We start from the raw sequence: 20,656 nt of genomic DNA, 5'->3' as shown, positions 1-20,656 counted from the left end.
ACTGTACAAAAAAAGAGAACTCAATAGCTCAAGATCAAATTTTGTCAGAGAACTGTATGGGGTTCATTTATCAGAGTAGAGGCTGTTCATACTGCAAAAAGAACATTCAGTTACAGCAAACTCAGTTGTGTTCACTTACTCCATCACAAGAAACAAAATGATGTGCAAGGGAAATGAAAAAGCATGGGTTTTACGTTCTCTTAATTGTCCAGCTGAAGTGAACACTGCTCCATCCTATTCACTAAACTAAGTGAATGGCCTTACTCTTTTAGTAAATCAACCTAATTTAGTCTTCCACACAAGACCACATTTCATGCATTTAATTAGCACTGCAGTAATTAGAAGTGCCTGGCTCAGAAGAGGCCTTTGTCACATCTGTTGGGGAGGATCCCATCCTCAGATTGTCATGTGCTCTAATATTATGGCACTGTTGTGGTTTTTGCTCAGCAGCCAACAGAAGTATTTTATCTAATTACCGCCCTATACTGACCATTCACACATAAGTGTCATTTCACTCTGCTGCATCAGAGTACAACTGCACTTGTTCCTTGAACAGTCTATTTGCCTTTAGTAAATCAACCCCTGCTATCTGAACGCACCAGTACCTGGTATGATATTGTTTTTATATGAATTCATTATTGCCTTGATGTATATTTTTCTCCACATATACATGCAGACCAAGCTGTCCAGCAAAATTACAGCGGCAAGTTTTGGGACATAATAAAAAGGGTGTTTGAGCAGCTACAAAAGAAAAAAAAAACAAAATAAATAAAAGCATATGAATAATATGAATAAAGGGTAACTGTTTTAATTAGCATGTGAAGTAAAATATTGCATATACATAAATTCATGTGAAATAAAATAGGAAGAAATAAACTGAATACTGTCATTAAATATATTGACGGCATACAAACAGCGGAGTGCAATATTTTCACATGAGTGGTGCCCTAAGAATGTCTGAAAAACAGAAGCAAGTGCCTTGATGTATATTTTTATCCACATATACATGCAGACCAAGCTGTCCAACAAAATTACAGCGGCAAGTGTTGGGACATAATAAAAGGGGTGTTTGAGCAGCTACAAAAAAAATAAATAAATAAATAAAAGCATATGAATAAAGGGTAACTGTTTTAATTAGCATGTGTAGTGAAATACTGCATATACATAAATTTGTGTGAAATAAAATAGGAAGAAAGAAACTGAATACTGTCACTAAATATATTGACGGCATACAAATAGCAGAGTGCAATATTTTCACAAGTGGTGCCCTGAGAATGTCTGAAAAACAGAAGCAATTTCCTTGATGTATATTTTTCTCCACATATACATGCAGACCAAGCTGTCCAACAAAATTACAGCTGCAAGTGTTGGGACATAATAAAAGGGGTGTTTGAGCAGCTACAAAAGAAAAAAAAAATAAATAAATAAATAAAAGCATATGAATAATATGAATAAAGGGTAACTGTTTTAATTAGCAAAATACTGAAATTAGTGAAATACTGCATATACATAAATTTGTGTGAAATAAAATAGGAAGAAATAAACTGAATACTGTCACTAAATATATTGACGGCATACAAATAGCAGAGTGCAATATTTTCACATGAGTGGTGCCCTGAGAATGTCTGAAAAACAGAAGCAATTGCCTTGATGTATATTTTTCTCCACATATACATGGAGACCAAGCTGTCCAGCAAAATTACAGCGGCAAGTGTTGGGACATAATAAAAGGGGTGTTTGAGCAGCTACAAAAGAAAAAAAAAGCATATGCATAATATGAATATAGGGTAACTGTTTTAATTAGCATGTGTAGTAAAATATTGCATATACATAAATTCATGTGAAATAAAATAGGAAGAAATAAACTGAATACTGTCATTAAATATATTGACGGCATACAAATAGCAGAGTGCAATATTTTCACATGAGTGGTGCCCTAAAAACATCTAAAAAACAGACGCAATTGCCTTGATGTATATTTTTCTCCACATATACATGCAGACCAAGCTGTCCAGCAAAATGTAAGTAGCAAGTGTTGGGACATAATAAAAGGGGTGTTTGAGCAGCTACAAAAAAATAAATAAATAAATAAATAAAAGCATATGAATATTATGAATAAAGGGTAAGTGTTTTAATTAGCATGTGTAGTAAAATACTGCATATTCATAAATTCGAGTGAAATAAAATAGAAAGAAATAAACTGAATACTGTCATTAAATATATTGACAGCATACAAATAGCAGAGTGCAATATTTTCACATGAGTGGTGCCCTACAAATGTCTGAAAAACAGAAGCAATTTAAATTTAAAAGGCAATAAAGTTGGGGTCTGATTTTTTTTAAAAACATAGTTTTACTTATCTATTAATCCTGTGTTCATTGGAAATCCAATGCCCAATCAGATTCAGGAGAATAAAAAAAAAAACTATGCCTCTGAACCATCTGGGTGTTTGACGAAAACACATTTTTTGCCATTGTTTTACACTGGGTGAAATTTTTACATCAACATTAGTAGATCAGTAACCTTCACAATTGCCAGGCTGCACCAATGTCAAAAAAGTCACCTATGTAGCAGATGTTTATATCTGCTTATTACGCTAAGTAAAAAGTAATAAAAATCCATAGGATTATTATTATTTATTTTGATTCCTATTATCATATGCATTTTTTTGTTACCTGTGATTATTTATGTTGTCTTTGTTTATAAAAAAACTGTTGTAAGCTTTATCTTAACGTGCTTAAGGCTTACTTTTTAGTGGTGGCCCATTGCCTACAGTAAATAAAATAAACTTAAAAAAAAACAAGAAAAATAATCTCCATAACACCATGATAATATGATAATATTCAGTATTTTTTTGTGCTCTGACACTGTGTAGCATAAACCAAAAAAAAAAAAAAATTTCAGCTTTTTTGTATAAGCATTACTTATGCTGAATTAGTAAAAAAATAATAAAATTCTCAGGTAGTTCATGGCCTTATAGTTTATTCTTTTTAAGCATTAAGCAGACCTGCACACAAGGTTGGCTTGGGTTCCAACCTAGATGGAGCCATTTGTAACTTCAAATATGTTGTTTGCATGCAGACTAAGTGAACATTATTCTATTGATCATATTCCAATTATTTATATCCCACTCTGTTTCTCCTTTTGTATGTATGGACATAGTTGTTTAAATAATAGATTTAAAGGAAAAAGAAAAAAAAATTAAAAAGTGAGAGGCGTATTTTTTGTTGGTTTGGCTCAGCCCTCTATCCCTTGTCATGGTACAGCAACCTGCAATCTACAATAAAGGCCTATTCTATCAACAATAAAATTAAATAAATACATAAAAAAATAAATAGAATTTCAATAGAATATATATTATTTTTCACATAAATAGTGAAAATATTGCCAACACGTATAATAAATTGCAGAGCATGATGAGATAACTTAGGGTTAATCATCTTTAGTCCAATCCTTGCTCCGTTCTTCCCACTAACACACAAAAATAGTATATATTGTTAAATCAAGGCTCACTCGTGATTTGTGCTTTCCTTTTTTTTTTCAGTTGGAATTTGCTTTCCTCTCAAGAGTTTGCCTGTACATGAACCTCCAGCATCCTGGTCTCGATATAACATTTTAGCGCATTCAATAGCTATTTGTTGAGCTACATGTACTGTGTGCCCTCTTTATTTATTTCTTTATACCGACTTGGAATGTAAAGTGAAGACGTACCTTTTGAACTTCAGGCATCAACGATTTTCACATCACCGATGTGGAAGATTCCCGAGTGTACCTGGGCGAGCAGATATATCAAAAGAAACAAGAGTTCATGAATATTCACAACTTAATACAGAGAGATCTCATACTTACAGCACCTAAATACAGTGATTGTATTTTGTCTTGTATTATAAAACATTTATACAACATGGTACAGTTGGAATTCATCAAAACGTTAACCACTTCAGAGACCTTGGCTGGCTGAACATTTTTTTTCCTGCAACTTTTAAAGATGGATAGCTTGCTGATTTTTGTATTAATTTAAAGACCGGAAGACTGTATTAATAGCTGATTTTAGATTTAAACCAAGAAAGTGATTTACTAAAATATAGAGATTTAATCTGGCCTACAATCTGTCATTTAAAGGGAACTTTAAAAAAACAGACCACTAAAAAAAAAATCAGATCACTGTTTTTATTCTTTTCTTTAATTAGTCATTTTGGGCTTTCACTGCTTATTATTCATGTCTAAATTATTTTTTTTACAGTACTATTATGGCATCCTTTATTTTCCATTGTATTCTATTCCAGTGTATGAATTGACAACTTTTAAGATGTAAAAATATTTATAAAAACACAAAATAATTGTCGGCCTTTCCCTGACTAATATTATTACACGTTTCTATTTATGAATTGAAAACACCTGCATTAGAAAATAAAAAAACTGAAAATCAGGCCCATACAAGATTACAAGGTAGTGGCAAGATAATGGGTAAAATAGGTAAGGAGCTACCAGTTTGTAATTTGTTTGTTTTTGTTTTTTTATTTTTAAGCTTGGTTGTTTAAAAAAAAACACAAAGAGGTTGAAATAAAATATAAATAATAATAAATAAATAATATAATATAATACAATAGGTAAAATAGGTAAGGGGCTACCAATTTGTCATTTTGTAAGCTATTTTATTTTTAGGCTATTTTGTTTTTACAAAGATAAAACTGAAGAGGCTGCAATAAAGTATAAGTAATAATATATATTAAATAAATATTATGATATAATACAATGGGTAGAATGGGTAAGGGGCTGCCAGTTTGTAATTATTGTGTTTGTTTTTTGTATTTTTAAGATAATTTGTGTTTAGAAAGATAAAACCAAAGAGGTTGCAATATAACATAAATAATATTAAATAATAAATAAATAATATATTACAATAGGTAGAATAGGTAAGGGGCTGCTAGTTATATATATATATATATATATAAAATATATTTTATATATATATAATATATATACACATATATATATGTGTGTGTGTGTGTGTGTGTGTAGCTGTTTTGTTTTTCAAAAAATAAAACTAATGGGGTTGCAATAAAATATAAATAATAATAAATAAATAATATAATACAATGGGGAGAATAGGTAAGGGGCTACCAGTTTGCAATTTTTGTGTTTTCATATAGACTTTTTTAAGCTTTTTGGTTTTTAAAAAGATAAAACCGAAGCGGTTGCAATAAACTATAAAAGAAAAAAGAAAATGTATGTTATACTGCAAACAATAACAAACATTAATACAATGGGTAGAATAGGTAAGGGGCTACCAGTTTGTATTTTTCTTTAAGCTATGTTGTTTTTAAAAAAATAAAACCAAAGAGATTGCAATAATAAAAAAAAAATGTATGTTACACTGCAAACAATAAAAAACATTAAAAGCAGTTAAAAAAAATAGAACAAATGTAACAATAATAATCATAGCATTATTATAAAATAATATCATACATTGTATATTTCAATTATGGCTTGTTTGCATGAATAAAAAAAAAAACTATTTAAAAATGGATGTGTAACACAGAGTTGCACTTTAAGGATCAGTTTACCATTTGTGCTGCAGTTGCTATAAGTGTTTCTCAAGGCAAGGGGATAGGTTTGTAATTCAACCTAAAGTGTTGTTCATCTTTATTTATCAAAAGGATTAGTTACTTAGTGAGTCATCACTTCTGTTTTTGTTTTCTCCTCTTCAAAATAGTTTCTTTTTTTTATTATTATTATTAGGAGATGAGTCTATTAGTAAATGTACTATAGTCTGTAGGCTGTGATCCCAATGAGCTGGAGTCCAATGAACCTTCCATTTAATGTAAGGGGCTTATAGAAATATGAACCCAGTGGGTCCTTGTTGCGCGGGAAATCTGTATTGTGAATATTCTACATTTAGAGGATTCATATCGTTTACCTTAGATGGTCTAGCTTTAAATCTGCCTTTGCTATTGCTGCAATAGACAGGCTAGTTTATTGCTTATTGGAAGGGTGCGATCAGTTTCTGAATTTTGATTAAGACCGCAGAACACCCCCCCCCCCCCCGGCTGATTAAACTAAAGCCATACGAATATGTTTATTAAGAAACGATAGGCCGCAAATGATACCCTGCACCGCTTAAGGTGTCACTTGAAGATTTCCACCCTCCAGATCCTCTAGCGTGTTATTTTTGGAGCATACGTTCAGGGCTGCCTTAAATGCTGCTCTTGGCATCGTGCCCAGGATCTCTTAAAGTAGATGACATTTTTAGACATTCGGTGTCATTTTCCTCAATATGACCTCTACTTTCATGCCAGGGATGAATCCATCCTGTTATTAATGCATTCAGTTTCATGAGGGGGAAAAAAAAAAAAAACGCTATTCAATTTTCACACCTGAATAGAGTCCAAAAAAATCCTAGTTTGCTCCAGTTATCGTTGTGCTGATGAGTTGAAGTCAGTCTTTCACTGGAGGTCTTTCACTAGGTTTATGGCCATCACTCTAGTGGGATGATGGAAGAAAGTTTTAGTCTTATGGTGCACCTAAACCCAAGAACAAATATGTAATATATTGCAGCTTACCAGTCTTGAGATGTGGTCCCTGCATTAGTTTTCTTTTTCTAATTTTTTTATCTGGTTATCATGCCAGTAACACTCTTCACAAAGCACACTCACTGTACTGTATCTACAGAGGAGCAAAATTGTCCTCCAGAACACCTTCCTTAACCCCTGCGTGCTGACGTCACATGAAAATGAGGCCTCACAGAACTGGGTTTTTTTCCGTGGGGCCGCATATTTGCGCTCCCAGCACAAAGACTGAGGTGTCACTGAGAGCCCCGGGTCCCATTTTAATGATCGGGATCCGAGACTCACAATTACGGGTCACATGATCGCTGTGATAGCCTCTGATTGGCTATCACAGTGATCAGTCACTGTATAGCGCGCCCCCTTGTGTCACCGGGGTGTCACTGAGAGCAACAGGTCCATTTTAACAATCGGGACCCGTGACTCACAATTACAGGTCACATGATCACTGTGATAGTCGCTGATTGGCTATCACAGTGATCAGTCACTGTATAGCCCGCCCCCTTGTGTCACTAGGGTGTCACTGAGAGCAACAGGTCCCATTATAGCGATCGGGACCCGGGACTCCCAATTCCGGGTCAAATGATCGCTGTGATAGCCTCTGATTGGCTATCACAGTGATCAGTCACTGTATAACCTGCCCCTTGTTTTTTTTTTCTCTATGAATGGAGGAGAGTGATACATTGTATCTCTATAACTCCTTGCATAGAGAAAAAAAAATGTTTGTTTAAAAAAAATAAGATAAATAAATATAAAAAAAAATAAATAAATAAATCTAGGTTTGATCTAGTTCAGTGCCAGGGTTAGTGTTTGGTCAAGGTCAAAAGGTCAGGGTCAAAGGTCAGGGTTTTTTTTTTTTCTTTTAATTGGTATCGGTGTCAGTATGTTTTAGGTAAAAAAACAAAAAACAAAATGCGCGCTATTGTTTCTGGGCTGTACTACGGGTACAAACATCAAATAACATACACATATATGGTATCGCTGCGATTGTCAAGAGCTGGAAAATGTATTTTGGGTTGTTCTTTGGTGGTAGGTTATGGTAATAACAAGAAACACACAGCTACATTTAAAAAAAAATGTTTTTTTTTTTACTATTATGGGCCAGTTTTTCTTTGATAATAAAAAAAAAATCAGGAGATATGCATTACCATTTACCACCAAATGAAAGTCCAATTTGTCCTGAAAAAAAAAACAAGGTATAATTCACCTGGACGTACAAAGTATTTGTGATGATATGTACGGTTTTACTAACACATGTCAAAGTTGCAAAATTGTGCTTGGGCATTAAGATTTTCATTTACCCTTAGGCGTGAAGGGGTTAATACTCATAACATGGGGGGAGGTTCTGTTGTCCACTGAGAAAGCTAGGAAAAATGCTAAGAACTTATGAGCTTACTAGATTTCTGGAAGGATAAACAAGCATTTTTCTTGCACTTTTTAAATTTTTTATTGAAAGTTTACAAAAGGTGAATACAAGCAAATAGCAGAAGGGTCAGGTCTACTCCTTTGCTGGTACCAAAGAAAGACTACCCAAATCCACAAGTCTACAGGTAGCAGAGCTGCAGAGAGAGGACTTTCTTGCACATTGTGATCATACATAACAAAACACTTTCAATGGGATATTTAACCAACCGAAGGAGAGTAACTAAGAGAAGCATGCTAGGAAGCAAAGCCAAAATCAGTACCAACTCAAACAATACCAATACATACACTACTGAACGTAAAGGTAGCTTGCAGCGAGAACGTGAAATCCAATAGGCTACTTTACCTCTTTGGACGTACTACATATGTCTGGAGAGTGAAGCATTCAAAAAAATCTCATGGCTGCAGCAGGGGCGGACTGACCATTTGGAAACTCGGGCAATGCCCGAGGGCCCGGGGTCAGTAGGGGGCCCCATGAGATGCCCCTGGTACCTTTTTCATAGGCTTTTTTGAGTTTGGGCAAGGACACAGGGGCCCCATGATCCCCTATTGCTCGGGAGCCCCATGAGTTGTCAGTCCGCCCCTGGGCTGCAGTAGCTTTTACAGTGCAAGTGGAGTGACACCCCTGGCAGCCAATGTTGTCCATAAATTTATGGACACTTGGTAAAAAACACACTTATTTCATCCATCCAGAAATGGGAGAAAACTGTCTCCCCTCCTTTGTTTTACACTGACGAGCAACTAGTCCCAACCTCAGCAGGGGCTGCCCGCCACTGTCTCCTGAGTCCTAGCCTCCTGCTGGCTGCCGCTGTCAAAATGATTGGTTGCTAGGACTGCCTGGCATTCTAGCAACCAATCACGTGCATGCACAGGCCCCAGAAGAGGATGTAACTTTGTCCTCCCTGCTCCACCTCTTCCTATTGCTCCATTTCCCGGCTTCCATTCTGCCGCTGAGAATGGAACTGGAACTCTAGTGTGGTGGACCCTTGGAGCGCTGACCTAGTGCTGGAGATTGGGGGACCTCGGAGAAGTGACACCCAGAGAGGAAGGCACTGCTAAAGTGGGAACAGCTGGTTGGGGGAGAGCAGAGAGAAGGGCAAAGTGGCCCTAGCCCTTGTGTCCAGGAGAGAATATGCTGGTTGAAAACTGGTTGGTGGGGCTGATCTGACATCTTTGCTTTCTGCATACTCGGTCCTTGGAAAGCCGACTTCACCCCAAGCAAGGTAATGAAACAAGTCGCTGACAACGTGGGGCTATCAGCCTGTATGTGAACTGGCCTGCATGGAAAGGGGTAACCCGAATCTACTGCCCGCCGCAGAACTTATTTTTCTATTTTATCGCGAGGTACCCCAGTTCTTTCATAATCCTAGTCATGTTTAAATGTTGTCACTCACTGTTTTGAGTTTTTCATTGTAAAGCCAGCAGATAACATGAGTATTGTTATTGTTTACATATTGTTTATGCTGCTTAAATATCGATTGTCTTAATTAATAATAGGAGTTTCTGTCATATTTCAGGATATCAGTAAAAATGTGTGCCCCATCAGTACATTTTTGTTGTGGGGGGTTGGCAGCCAGGAAAGCAGCTAATTGATCATGATCTGTAGTAAAGGGCAGGAGGGACATTAGGGGTCTAATAGATCCCTGTTGTTTCCATAAAGAGAACCTGTCACCTGCCCAACGCTATCACATACTTTTTTACAGCAATAAAGATAAATGAGAAAAAAATATAAAGAGTAACAAAAAACTTATAATAAAATTTAATAATTAAAAAAAAAATTAAATGTAACACTGTCACCCTGTACATGCCTGCAAATGCAAATGCGCACACAGGGTGCACACATGGATGTAGACCGTGATTGCATCACACAGGTGGAGGAGGTATCGCTGCGGACATTTGAATGAGAGCAATAATTCTAGGGCTATACTTCAAAGCTAATTAGATATGAAAGTCTTCTTTTTTTCCCTAAAATGAAAAAAAGATGTTATAGATACCTGCTCTGTGCAAGGATATATCACAGAGTGGCCCTGAACCTCCTCTTCTGCTGACCCCACTGGCGCTCTCGGCTCCTCCTTCCCTGTGTGCGCCCCCCTAGCCAGCCGCTACACACATGTGGGAGCACTCTCAAGCCAGGCCGAGTGTGTCCATAGACACACACAGCCTGGCTTGGCCCTGCCCTCTATTCTCTGCTCACAAGACTTGATTGACAGCAGCGGGAGTCAATGACTCCACTGCTCCCAATCTGTCCTGGAGAGAGACAAACACTGCTGTAGGTGGGCACAGCCCTAAATTAAGACAGGACTCAGGTAAGTATTTAGAAGGGGGGAACAAACAGCTAAAGAAAGGGTTTTCACCTTAATGCAGGTATTGAATTAAGGAAAAATAATCTTTTCCATTTAGAACCACTTTAACTCTAACTTTAATTTAGTTTCACTTTAAATTGACAAGCTGTAAAGGCTTTTAAATTGTTACCTATGGAGAATTTTAGGTACCCGTGTTTTTTGCAATATCACCAGCAAACACAATTTTAAAACTTGGCATGTTTGGTATCTCTGCACTTGATGCAACCCATTCTTTTATATTTTATCAAAACATTTGGGTATTATATTGTGTTTGTTTGCCTAAAAATTAATTTTAGTATATTTTTTCTTGATAATATGCATTCGATAAACATTTGTGCAAAAATATCATGCAAAATAAAAAATTCCAGCAATCATTTTATTGTACAGAGTCCCTGATTTCAGAAAACATACAATTTGGGGAGTTTTAGGTAATTGCATAGCCAAAAATTCAGATTTTAACATGTATGCAAAAAAAATGATAAAATGCTCTAGAGGGGAACTAATTAAAGAGAAAGAGCAAAAAAAGAGGGTTTTTTTTCTTTCATTTATAAAAGGAGTTTCCAGTTTTTTTTAGAGAATCCCTGCTTGCATGCAACACTCAACAACATGTGCAAGGGAACAAATTAAGTTCCTATGTTTGTTTTCTTTGTGAACTTTCTGCATATGGTTTGATTCCCCTGTACTTATATATGAAATACATCAAATATAGCTACTGGAAAAAAAAAAAAAAAAAAAAATATATATATATATATATATATATATATATTGATGTAAATGCGCAATATATATGTAAAGTGCTGCGTAAATTTACGGCGCTATACAAGTACCTGAAATAAATAAATAAATATATATATATATTTCACTCAGATGCTACTTTATTAGGTATATTTATTCAGTATATTTATATCTAGTACTGGGGATCTGGCCTAAGGCCGATGTCACACGGGTGATTCTACTTCTACTGCTGATGACACATTGCCAGCAGCAGAATTGCCAGTGGAATTGTGACATCTCATTGGTCTGGCTAGTTGAGAAGTGACTCCATAACAACAGGTAAATTGTCTGTTAGTGATCCTGTTGCTGGCGTGTTGTTGCTAGAGACAGATCACTTAAGTTACATGGGCCTAAAGGGAGCCAAGGATTTAGGCACATGCTGGTAAATATTAATAAGTGTTGTCACATATTTGCACATTCTGACATACCGGGACACTATGGATGCCTCCAAGCCATCACAAGCTGCCATCAGTGAAAGAAGGTAGCAAGTATAATGCAGCCTTATACAGTGTGATTCCAAAAATTATGGACTGACACTTCCAAGACTGGGATCCTTATTCACTTTTACTCTGGGCTAATACTTATGAATGAATGTTCAGTTTCTTGAGAACTTTTCCTTGGTTGCCCACATGAGTTTCAGTACTAATAAGGACTAAATCTAAATGAAGGACTATCGGGATAGTTTTTGCACTGCCTCAATATGGACTATATTCTACCATTTTAAACTATTTTAGGGTCTTCCAGATTTTATTTTACTGTGTTCGATATATTTCTATTTGTGTTCAGTAGAAGTTGCTACAGTCCATTAGCAGAATATGTCATTGGAATGATTAATTTAACGAATTGAGAAACCTCACACCATAAATTGTTTAAATATTCACTTCATTTATCCAATCATATTCAGTTAAAATTAGTAAATGCAAGTTTGGATAATTTAAGTGAATTTTTATGTAATTTATTGTGTGAACTAAACTTCTTTAGTAAACTAGCCTCATAGGGGGAACTCATAATGAGTGTCTTAGTCTAACCACAGATAATGCAACCCATGGTTGAAGGAAAGAAAATGTCTCGATTTCCCCATCAACACAGTCAGTGATGATGGGGGAAACCCTCCAGCAAAGCTACTGTGTTCTGCCAGTGGGGATCCCTCCCCAGTGGAAGAATACTATGATCACTGCTGGTGGCTATAGCTCTCAGCGACAGGTACACGGATCTGTCTTAGTAGGTGGCGGTACTGGTGCCAGAGTGTCCATATTAGCCACTGCGCCAATCACACAAACACACACATGGCCAAGGAGTTTGGTGGTGGGGTGGGCAGAGCCTAACAGGGTGAACTGCGAGGTTAGTTCCCGTCAGGTCTAACTTGCCTGTGATTTACAGCATGGCAGCCGTAGGCAGATGTAAAGTTTGGGAGGGTGAACTTGATGGGGAACTCTAAGACTAGTTTCCCATTAGCTCCATCTCCAGTGCAACTCGTCGTTGCCCAGATATGAGCATTGCCATGCTTGGGTAATGGTGTCATCCAACCCCCTTTGTTTGCATGCAGCTGTTTCCTGTAGAATCTCCTGGCCGCAAAATGAATGGGATCAGAGATAAGTCATTACATATACCCAACTGAATCAAGGCCCATTGCATATACCCAATACAGTTTTTTCACACACAGTGAATACATCCAATGTAGTTATATATATATATATATATATATATATATATATAGTTATATCTAGTTCTCTGGTCTCCTCCTCCCATGCCCGCCTCCAGGACTTCTCCAGGGTGTCACCCATCCTCTGGAACTCCCTGCCCCAACCCATCAGATTATCACCTACTCTCCTCTCCTTTAGGCGCACCCTGAAAACCTACCTCTTCAGGGAAGCCTACCCCACCCCCTGCTAACTTGCCGACCTCCTCCACTCTTCCTACCACCCCATCCCCCACAGCTATCTCCTCCTGTGCCACCATCCCCTCCCTCCTAGATTGTAAGCTCAAAAGAGCAGGGCCATCGATCCCCTCATGTTTTGCATTGTATTGTATTGTTATTGTTCTGCCCCCCATTGTAATCTACAGCGCTGAGCGAACTATTGCCGCTTTATAAATACTGTATAATAATAATATAATTTACAGAATATTTAAAAGTTCAATACAACTCTAACGCTATCATACTCATATATATTAAATACAGCATATGCATACATATATATATATATATTAAATACAACTGTATTATACCCAGTGTATACAGTACATATCCAATACAACTTTATTATTCCAAGTGTATATACAGGATACTAATTACTACTACAATTACTACTAATTCTAAGTTACTGTCAGGTGTTGATAATAAAGGCAGATCCTTCTCCCATTTATCAGTCAGTTTGAAAAAGGACATTCATCACATTCAAAACTGGGAATGGTATGGATATGCAATGTGTTCTGCTAAATTTCTGCAAAATATATAGCTATAGTATATCTAAAGGCTTTTTTTTAATGGATACTATAGGAATGGGGTATTGACTGTCAGGCTCTTTTTTTCAGTCTAAGTCCCTTCTGGGTTGTGTCTCAAAGAGACCAAGTAAGGGTGAAAGTGGGAACATAGCATAACAAAAAAAAAAAATCTGAGGAGTTTAACCCTTCCCTGCTCTACAAAAAAAGTTCTGGCTTGAGATAAAATGGATTTTTCTCTTTTTTTATTAAAACTGAAATGTCACATTTAAAATATAAAATAAATACAAACATACAAAATGTAGTATTTTTCATGAGTGAACACGGCAAAGTTCAGGTCACAGGAGGTCCAGCAAGCCTAGCAAAGTCCCCTAAACCCCAACAGGACACTAAACTCCACTGAAGCATGGATGCGAGACAAATCTTGTAAGACATTCTGACCTTTTTCATGGCCAGTTTTTCAAACATTTGTTTAAAAAGAGCATGGATACCTGGATAATGCCATGAAGGGCACGCAGCAATGCAGAAATAAAAATAATAATAACCAAAATTTTATTGAAGAAAAAAGTCAGCACATTTTGGGGTTCAAATAGACTCCCACTCCATTAGAGCTTAGAAAATTTGACTGGACTTAAAGTGTTGCTAAACCCAGGACCCTGCATTTACAATATCTGGACTCCCACAGTACACAGAACATGGAAATGCAATTATTATAGTAAATATAAACTGATAAATACCTTTTCTCATTAACAGTTAGAGCAGTCTTGTGACTTGACTTCTATCAGTGTCCAGCAGAGCACTAGTTAAAGCTTTTAGGAGGAGTTTTCATTCTCCTGTAGGAGGATGCAGAACCCCTGTCCTCTGTCTGGAGAGTGCTGATTGGCCCTGTGATGATCACATGCACTTTCCCAAGAAAAAAAAAACTCTCTAGCAATACACACCAAACTGAGCATGTGCAGCTTGCCCCCAAGGCTCTGTTCTATCAGGAGATATTTAGTAGAAACTGGAAGAAGGGAAGGATCAAACATCCTTTTTACACAATACAGAGGATTAACCCCTTAGGTTCCACAGTGAGTATAACAAGCATGCTTTACTGCATATACAGACTGATTTTACTGTTGTGGGTTTAGTAACACTTTAAATGAACTCAGGTAAGCAGATACCAAATAGATTTGACCCCCTCCCTCACAGTCTGTATGTCTGGATGGGTGTCTTTTTTTGGGGGGGGGCATACAATATTTTTTTTCTTAAACGGCCTGCACACCATTTGACAAAATAAAAATAATGAGACACAATAAAAATCAGATGCTAAATACCATACCCATCTTTCTAAAGAGAGGCTCAGAAGTTTGTAAATTTTCCCCAGTATGTCAACAAGTATCAAGATACAAATACTTTCTAGTTGGCTTTGTGTACAATCCCTTCCTCCTTGGGCACGGCTTACAAACTGTTCTGTATTACCTCCATATTCAACATTTTAAAGCAACAGTATGCAAATAACTGCCATATAGAAATGAAATAAATAGGCAAAAACACAAATACAAAGAACCCTAAATTAAAGGCGAGTTCCACCCAAAAGCGGAAGCTCCACTTTTCTGTCTCCAACCCCCTCTGCTGCCACATTTGGCACATTTTGAGGGAGAGCAGGTACCTGGTTTTAACAGGTACCCACTCCCACTTCGAAGTTCGGCACCCCCCAAAGTGCTCTGGGACACTTCCAAGGTCCCAGAGGACTGCAGCCCACTCACAAAGTGCCACACGCTTTGTCTATGCACACTAGGAAACCGGCGGTGAAGCCACAATGCTTCACTGCTGGTTTCTCTTAGTCAAGATGATGGTGCCAGCACCTGAAAGCCAAAGAAGGATTGAAGAATCGGCTCAAGGTGAGGACATCGCTGGATGCCTGGACTATTAAAAGTCAGCACCCACAGTATTTGTAGCTGCTGACTTTGATTTTTTTTTTTAAGGGAGGTGGCCAGGGCTGGAACTCTGCTTTAAAAAAACTACCCTAAGTACATCCCTATCTCCCCACAAAATGTCCCCAAATTGCTCATTGAGCAAAATTTCACCCAATGGAAAACTGATAATTTCATTGCAAAATCAGTTTCTATGAAATACCTCTACTGATCCCTAATCATTGGTATATTTGTGCCCCTAAGCTTTGGTTTGGGTTAGGGGTAGGGCTAGTGTAAGGGCTTGGACAAGGGCTATGACTAAGTGCAATGCTGCAATTATGCTTGGTGAAGGTTTGGCACTACATTAAAGTGCAATTCCAGTTAAAGCCTCTCTAATGCTAAACCTACTCCCACCCATATTCTAAGCAAATCTATCTAACCCTGTAAAGATAAGATCGCTTTACTTACCTATTCTGAAGCTGCTCTGGTCAGGTCTCCAGCAGCAGCTTCTATGTAGAGAGAGAAAGCCGACAACGTCTCTGAAATGAATAGGAGATGACATCACCCATAGACTTGCTATGGGGCATCCGTTGTCAGCTGCCTCTGCTCTACATTGACAGCTCAGCCTGGGATTGGACTGGAGCAGCTTCAGAACAAGTAAGTATACAGATATTTCATGTTCATGTTCAGGGTTTATCGAACCCTGCGAAGGGAAGATCGCTATAATTACATATTCCAATTAGGCTTAAAATGGGGGTTGGAGTGGGTTTAGCATTAGTTAGGTTTTGGCTGGATTTCCATTTTAAGGCTAAGGTTGGAATTAGTCTTAGGTTTGGTTTTAGGTCTAGGCTAGTCTGGGAAAATTATTTCAGGGAGAATATAATAAATAGTTTTTGTGTTTTCATCTTAGTTATATTTTTCCACACGGAACTAAAAAAAATAGGCTGGATTTACTAAAATAAGCTCGATTTAATCATTTTAATGCAGGTAAAATGGAGTGAATATCGCCTGTGTACATCTGATCAACTGAAACAGATTCTCTATTTTTCTATTTCTATTTCTATATTTTTTCTATTTTTCTCACATTACACTTTAGTAAATCAGGTTCAGATAAATTTTACTTTGCCTCACTTTTGCAAATTAGGCCCTTGCTGTACATAGAAATACACCACATGGAAGCTTTATCTGTGCTGCAAAAGATGCCAAATTATCATGGCTATACTCTTGGAGTGTAAAAAATATTAGCATGTGAACTAAGGCAGTTGGACAGTGAAAGGAGAAGCAGCAGACTAATGAGTTCATCTCTCTGTCACACTTCTCTCTCCTCCTATCAACATGAACCTTTTCTTAACATACGTGCACTACAGCACAACTGATTGGCTCCATGTGCTGCTTGTCCCTTCCATTGTGTAGGAACTGTGAGCGCTTGATACTAAGTCAAATTCAGGTCCTTACACATACATCTACTGATATAGTAATGAATACAAAGCTGAAATACTCTGGAGTTTAGTTTTAATGTGACTCAAGGATTTTTACCTTCATGCATTTTATGGAAGAAGGTGGAAAACCTTTTTTGTGCAGCAGCCCCCCCCCCCCCCATTACTTACCTGTGCCCCATCGCAATCCAGCAATGTGCACAACAGCCTTGGTTCTCCAAAGACTCACCCTCTTCTTTGGTTGAGATAGCAGCCGGAGCAATTGGCTCCCATTACTGTCAATAACAGCCAGTGAGCCAATGAGGAGTGAGAGGGGGCGGGGCCAAGCCACAGTTCTGTGTGTGAATGGACACGCAGAGCAGCGGGTAAGGAGTGAGCTTGCTTGGGTGTCCCCACAGCAAGATGCTTGTTCTGGGGGCATAAGGCAGGAGGGAGGGGCCAGGAGCGCCGGCGGGGGACCAGAGAAGAAGAGAATCTGGGCTACTCTGTGTAAAAACCACTGCACAGAGCAGGTAATTTTTTTGATTTTTTTTTTTAACTACCTTTAATGTCACTTTAATTGTTTAATGATTTTTTTTAACTGCCTTTAATGTCACTTTAATTGTTCATAAATACATTACAAAAGGTAAACTTTTTTTTGGAAGAGGAGACCAGTACTTGTATCAGCAAGAACTGTTTAAATGTAGCTATGCTCTAAAGGTGAGTAATCTGCATTCTCAAGCTCTGCTTTGCAAAAAATAAAATGTTTGACACCCAGTGTAAAATTATACTTTGGCGTTACAGAAAAATCTGCTCATTCTCAGAATTATTGCTATAGATGCTATCAATAGCAAACCTAAAGAAAATATATTGTCCATGTTCTTATCAATAAATGTTTTAGATATGCTGTGTGAATGGAAACATATAACAAACCTATAGTGGTGTTTTCCTCAAATTTAGGTGCAAAAGTAGAAATAATTTTTTTTAAAGTTTGCACAGAAATTCTATAAAAATTGAATCAATCTGGCCGTCATTGTGCCAATTAAGTTTGTTCAAAAACCCAGACCTGCTACCTAAATGGAATCCTGGATGTTTTTAACCACTTGGAAACCGCCTCCTATAGCTTTACTGCTACAGGGTGGTCACGCTGCGCAACATCACATATATATACGTGTTCTGCAACCCCGCGCCGTATTCATGGGCTGGGGGCACACAAAAGCGTGCTCACCGGCTCAGCAGTGCTGTGATTCAGTACAGCACTGATCAGTCACAGATTTCTTTTGTGCCTAGAACATATACATTATAATATGATTTTTTTTCTGAAAGGCACATTCACAGTTAGAATTTGATTTGTTCAAGAAAACGTTTCATCACTACGGCTGAAAACAATCATCAATTTGCCTTCACTAACCATTTAAAAATCAAACAAATGTTCCCAAAAATTCTAAATTTGTAAAAGAAAATTTTCTGTTGTATGGCCAGCTTTAATATTGCTGAAAAATATCTATATTTTCAGTAATTGCTCTAGAGCACACCAAGACTGAGAATAGTCCCTTAAAGAATCCCTTCACTGTTGTAAAATCAAACCATGAGTGCCATAAACTCTTCTACTAGTTTATGTAGTCTCATTCGTCTTATAGCTGATGTACAGCTGTCAGACTCTCTAGACTGGGTGGCTGATAATAAAATTTAGTCTCCCAACTCATGGAGCTTCTAAAAAATCAGAGCTGGACCTGTGCTAAAAAAACTATCTTCTAGGTATTTTGTATTTTCCAACATTAAAGTCACCCCCTCTGCATCATTGGTACCATATCCTGCAGCTGGAGTCACTGAGCCAAATCGTCATATTGCCTGTGCCAAGTTATATAAGCACAAATCTCTCAGCTTTGAATGCTGATCTGCTGGAAACCTCTTTATGTGGAGAAGAGGCAGAGTGGTAGCGTCATTCACACCGCCTCCAGCCTTGCAATGCTCACATTAAGTAAGGCTTAATGAATGTTGGATTCTTGTGTGAGAACCCAGGTAGGCAAGGCAGCTTTTACAAAGCAAAGAGAATAGGAGAAGGTAGAAGAGAAGGATCAAGTGCCCACTGTCTACAGTATATATTTTTCTTCTGAGCCCACTGCAGCTTTACTAACACAAAATGAAGCACAAGAGGGAGGTTGCTGAGAGCAGAACATGTGACAAGAGACTGCAGTAGCTTTCAGTGACCATTCAGAATCTTACTAATTTGGGCTGCAATGGATTACAGTGGTTCTAAAGGCAGACGTTTTTTTCTCCTTAAAGCATTATTCACATAAAGATAAAAAAACCTTCTTTGTTCAGCTCCCCCTCGCTATACTTACCTGAGCCTGAACTCTATCCAGAGCCATACCTGCGAGTAGTGGCTCTATTCTCTCTCCCTCTCCTCATGGGTCATGCAGGTAGCAGTGGGAGCTATTGGCTTTTGTTGCTGTCAATCACATCTTGAGAGGAGAGAGCAGGGGCGGGGATGAGCAGAGCTGTGTGTTGATGGATACACAGTGCGGTTTGGGATCAGGTTTATACGAGTGCCCCTGTGGCAAGCAATTTGCTATGAGGGCACTCAGAAGGGAAGAAGAGCCAGGAGCGCAGTCGGGGGACCTGAGAGGATGAGGATTGGGGCTGCTCTGTGCAAAACCATTCCACAGAGCAGGTAAGTATGACATGTTTATTATTTGAAAAAAATACCTTAAGTACATTTCAGATTAAAAATAAATCGGATATACATTCTGATTTTAGCACATTTACTGTATTCAATTTATTTTATTTTTTGCTTGATCTACTCTTTAAATAATTAGAATTATTATCCCATTCCCATACAAGAGCCTTTTTCAGACTTGATTGATTGTTTACATTTTTTCACTCCAATTTACAGAAAGAGACTGCTAAAATGTAACGATCTATTAATTCCAACTCTTTTATTATGACCTAAATCATTTTCTAGATGGAAATGTACAAGTCAATTGAATTAACAATTACTAACAATAAACAAGCATTAAGCATGTGGCTTAATTTATTCAACGTTGATCAGTAAACATTATGCCCACAATGAAAAGTGTTTGGCACAGTTTACTATGACAGAAATATCAGAAGGAACTATTTTTATAATAAAACAAAAAACAAATTATTAGTGCAGTTTATTGCCTGAATTGTCCATTAAGCTGCCCATAGATTATGCAAATTTCTTTCCTTTTACCATGGGTGGAAGGAAAGAAAATTACTTGATTCCCCCCATCAATACAGTCAGTGATTATGGGGGAATCCCTCCCTCAGCGCTATCATGTTCTGTCAGTAGGGAGCCTTCCCTGCCAGCAGAACACAATGATCTCTGCTGGTGGCTACAGCCACTGGCAGTGATTGCATGAAAAAAATCTGACCAGCTTATTGTACTGAAGTCAATCGATGGATCAACTTTAGTACAACCAGCCTACCCATAGGTGGATTGAAGCGAAGCTGGTCCCTGCTGGAATATAGCAGGTATTTCAGTTAAAACTCTTCTATTAATATAAAGTCCATCCATGTGAATAAGTGTTCATATAAAGTGATCCTGTCTGACATTTTAAACTTTGAAGACTCAAGTCTAAGAATGTCTCAAGTCTAAGACTCAAGTCTCGAGTCTAAGAATGTGCCCCTCTGATAATAGATTAACTTTATTACTATAGGCTCAACATCATCATCTGAAGTTAGGCCCTATCCACTTTTGGCTCCTTTGTCAAAAAGAGTGCCCCAGTGACCTGTAAGTGTACTATCAATGGAAAGGGTGATGGTAGGTGGGTAGGACT

At 37.6% G+C, this 20,656-nt stretch overlaps 1 protein-coding gene across 1 annotated transcript in view; it reads right to left on the bottom strand.

Moving 5' to 3' along the window:
- Positions 1 to 20,656, bottom strand: part of MAF (MAF bZIP transcription factor) — a 140,582-nt gene that overhangs the window by 52,569 nt on the left and 67,357 nt on the right. The window contains exon 2 of the mRNA XM_089689812.1: positions 3,712 to 3,772. Within this exon, the coding sequence (XP_089545938.1) occupies positions 3,739 to 3,772 (34 nt within the window). The 3' untranslated portion in view covers positions 3,712 to 3,738. The remainder of the gene's footprint in view (positions 1 to 3,711; positions 3,773 to 20,656) is intronic.

The sequence above is a fragment of the Staurois parvus genome, unplaced genomic scaffold (assembly GCF_062004578.1).
Source record: "Staurois parvus isolate SC_StPar_1 unplaced genomic scaffold, SC_StPar_1.0 ptg000498l, whole genome shotgun sequence".
NCBI lineage: Eukaryota > Metazoa > Chordata > Amphibia > Anura > Ranidae > Staurois > Staurois parvus.
This window is presented reverse-complemented; position numbering and strand designations above follow the sequence as displayed.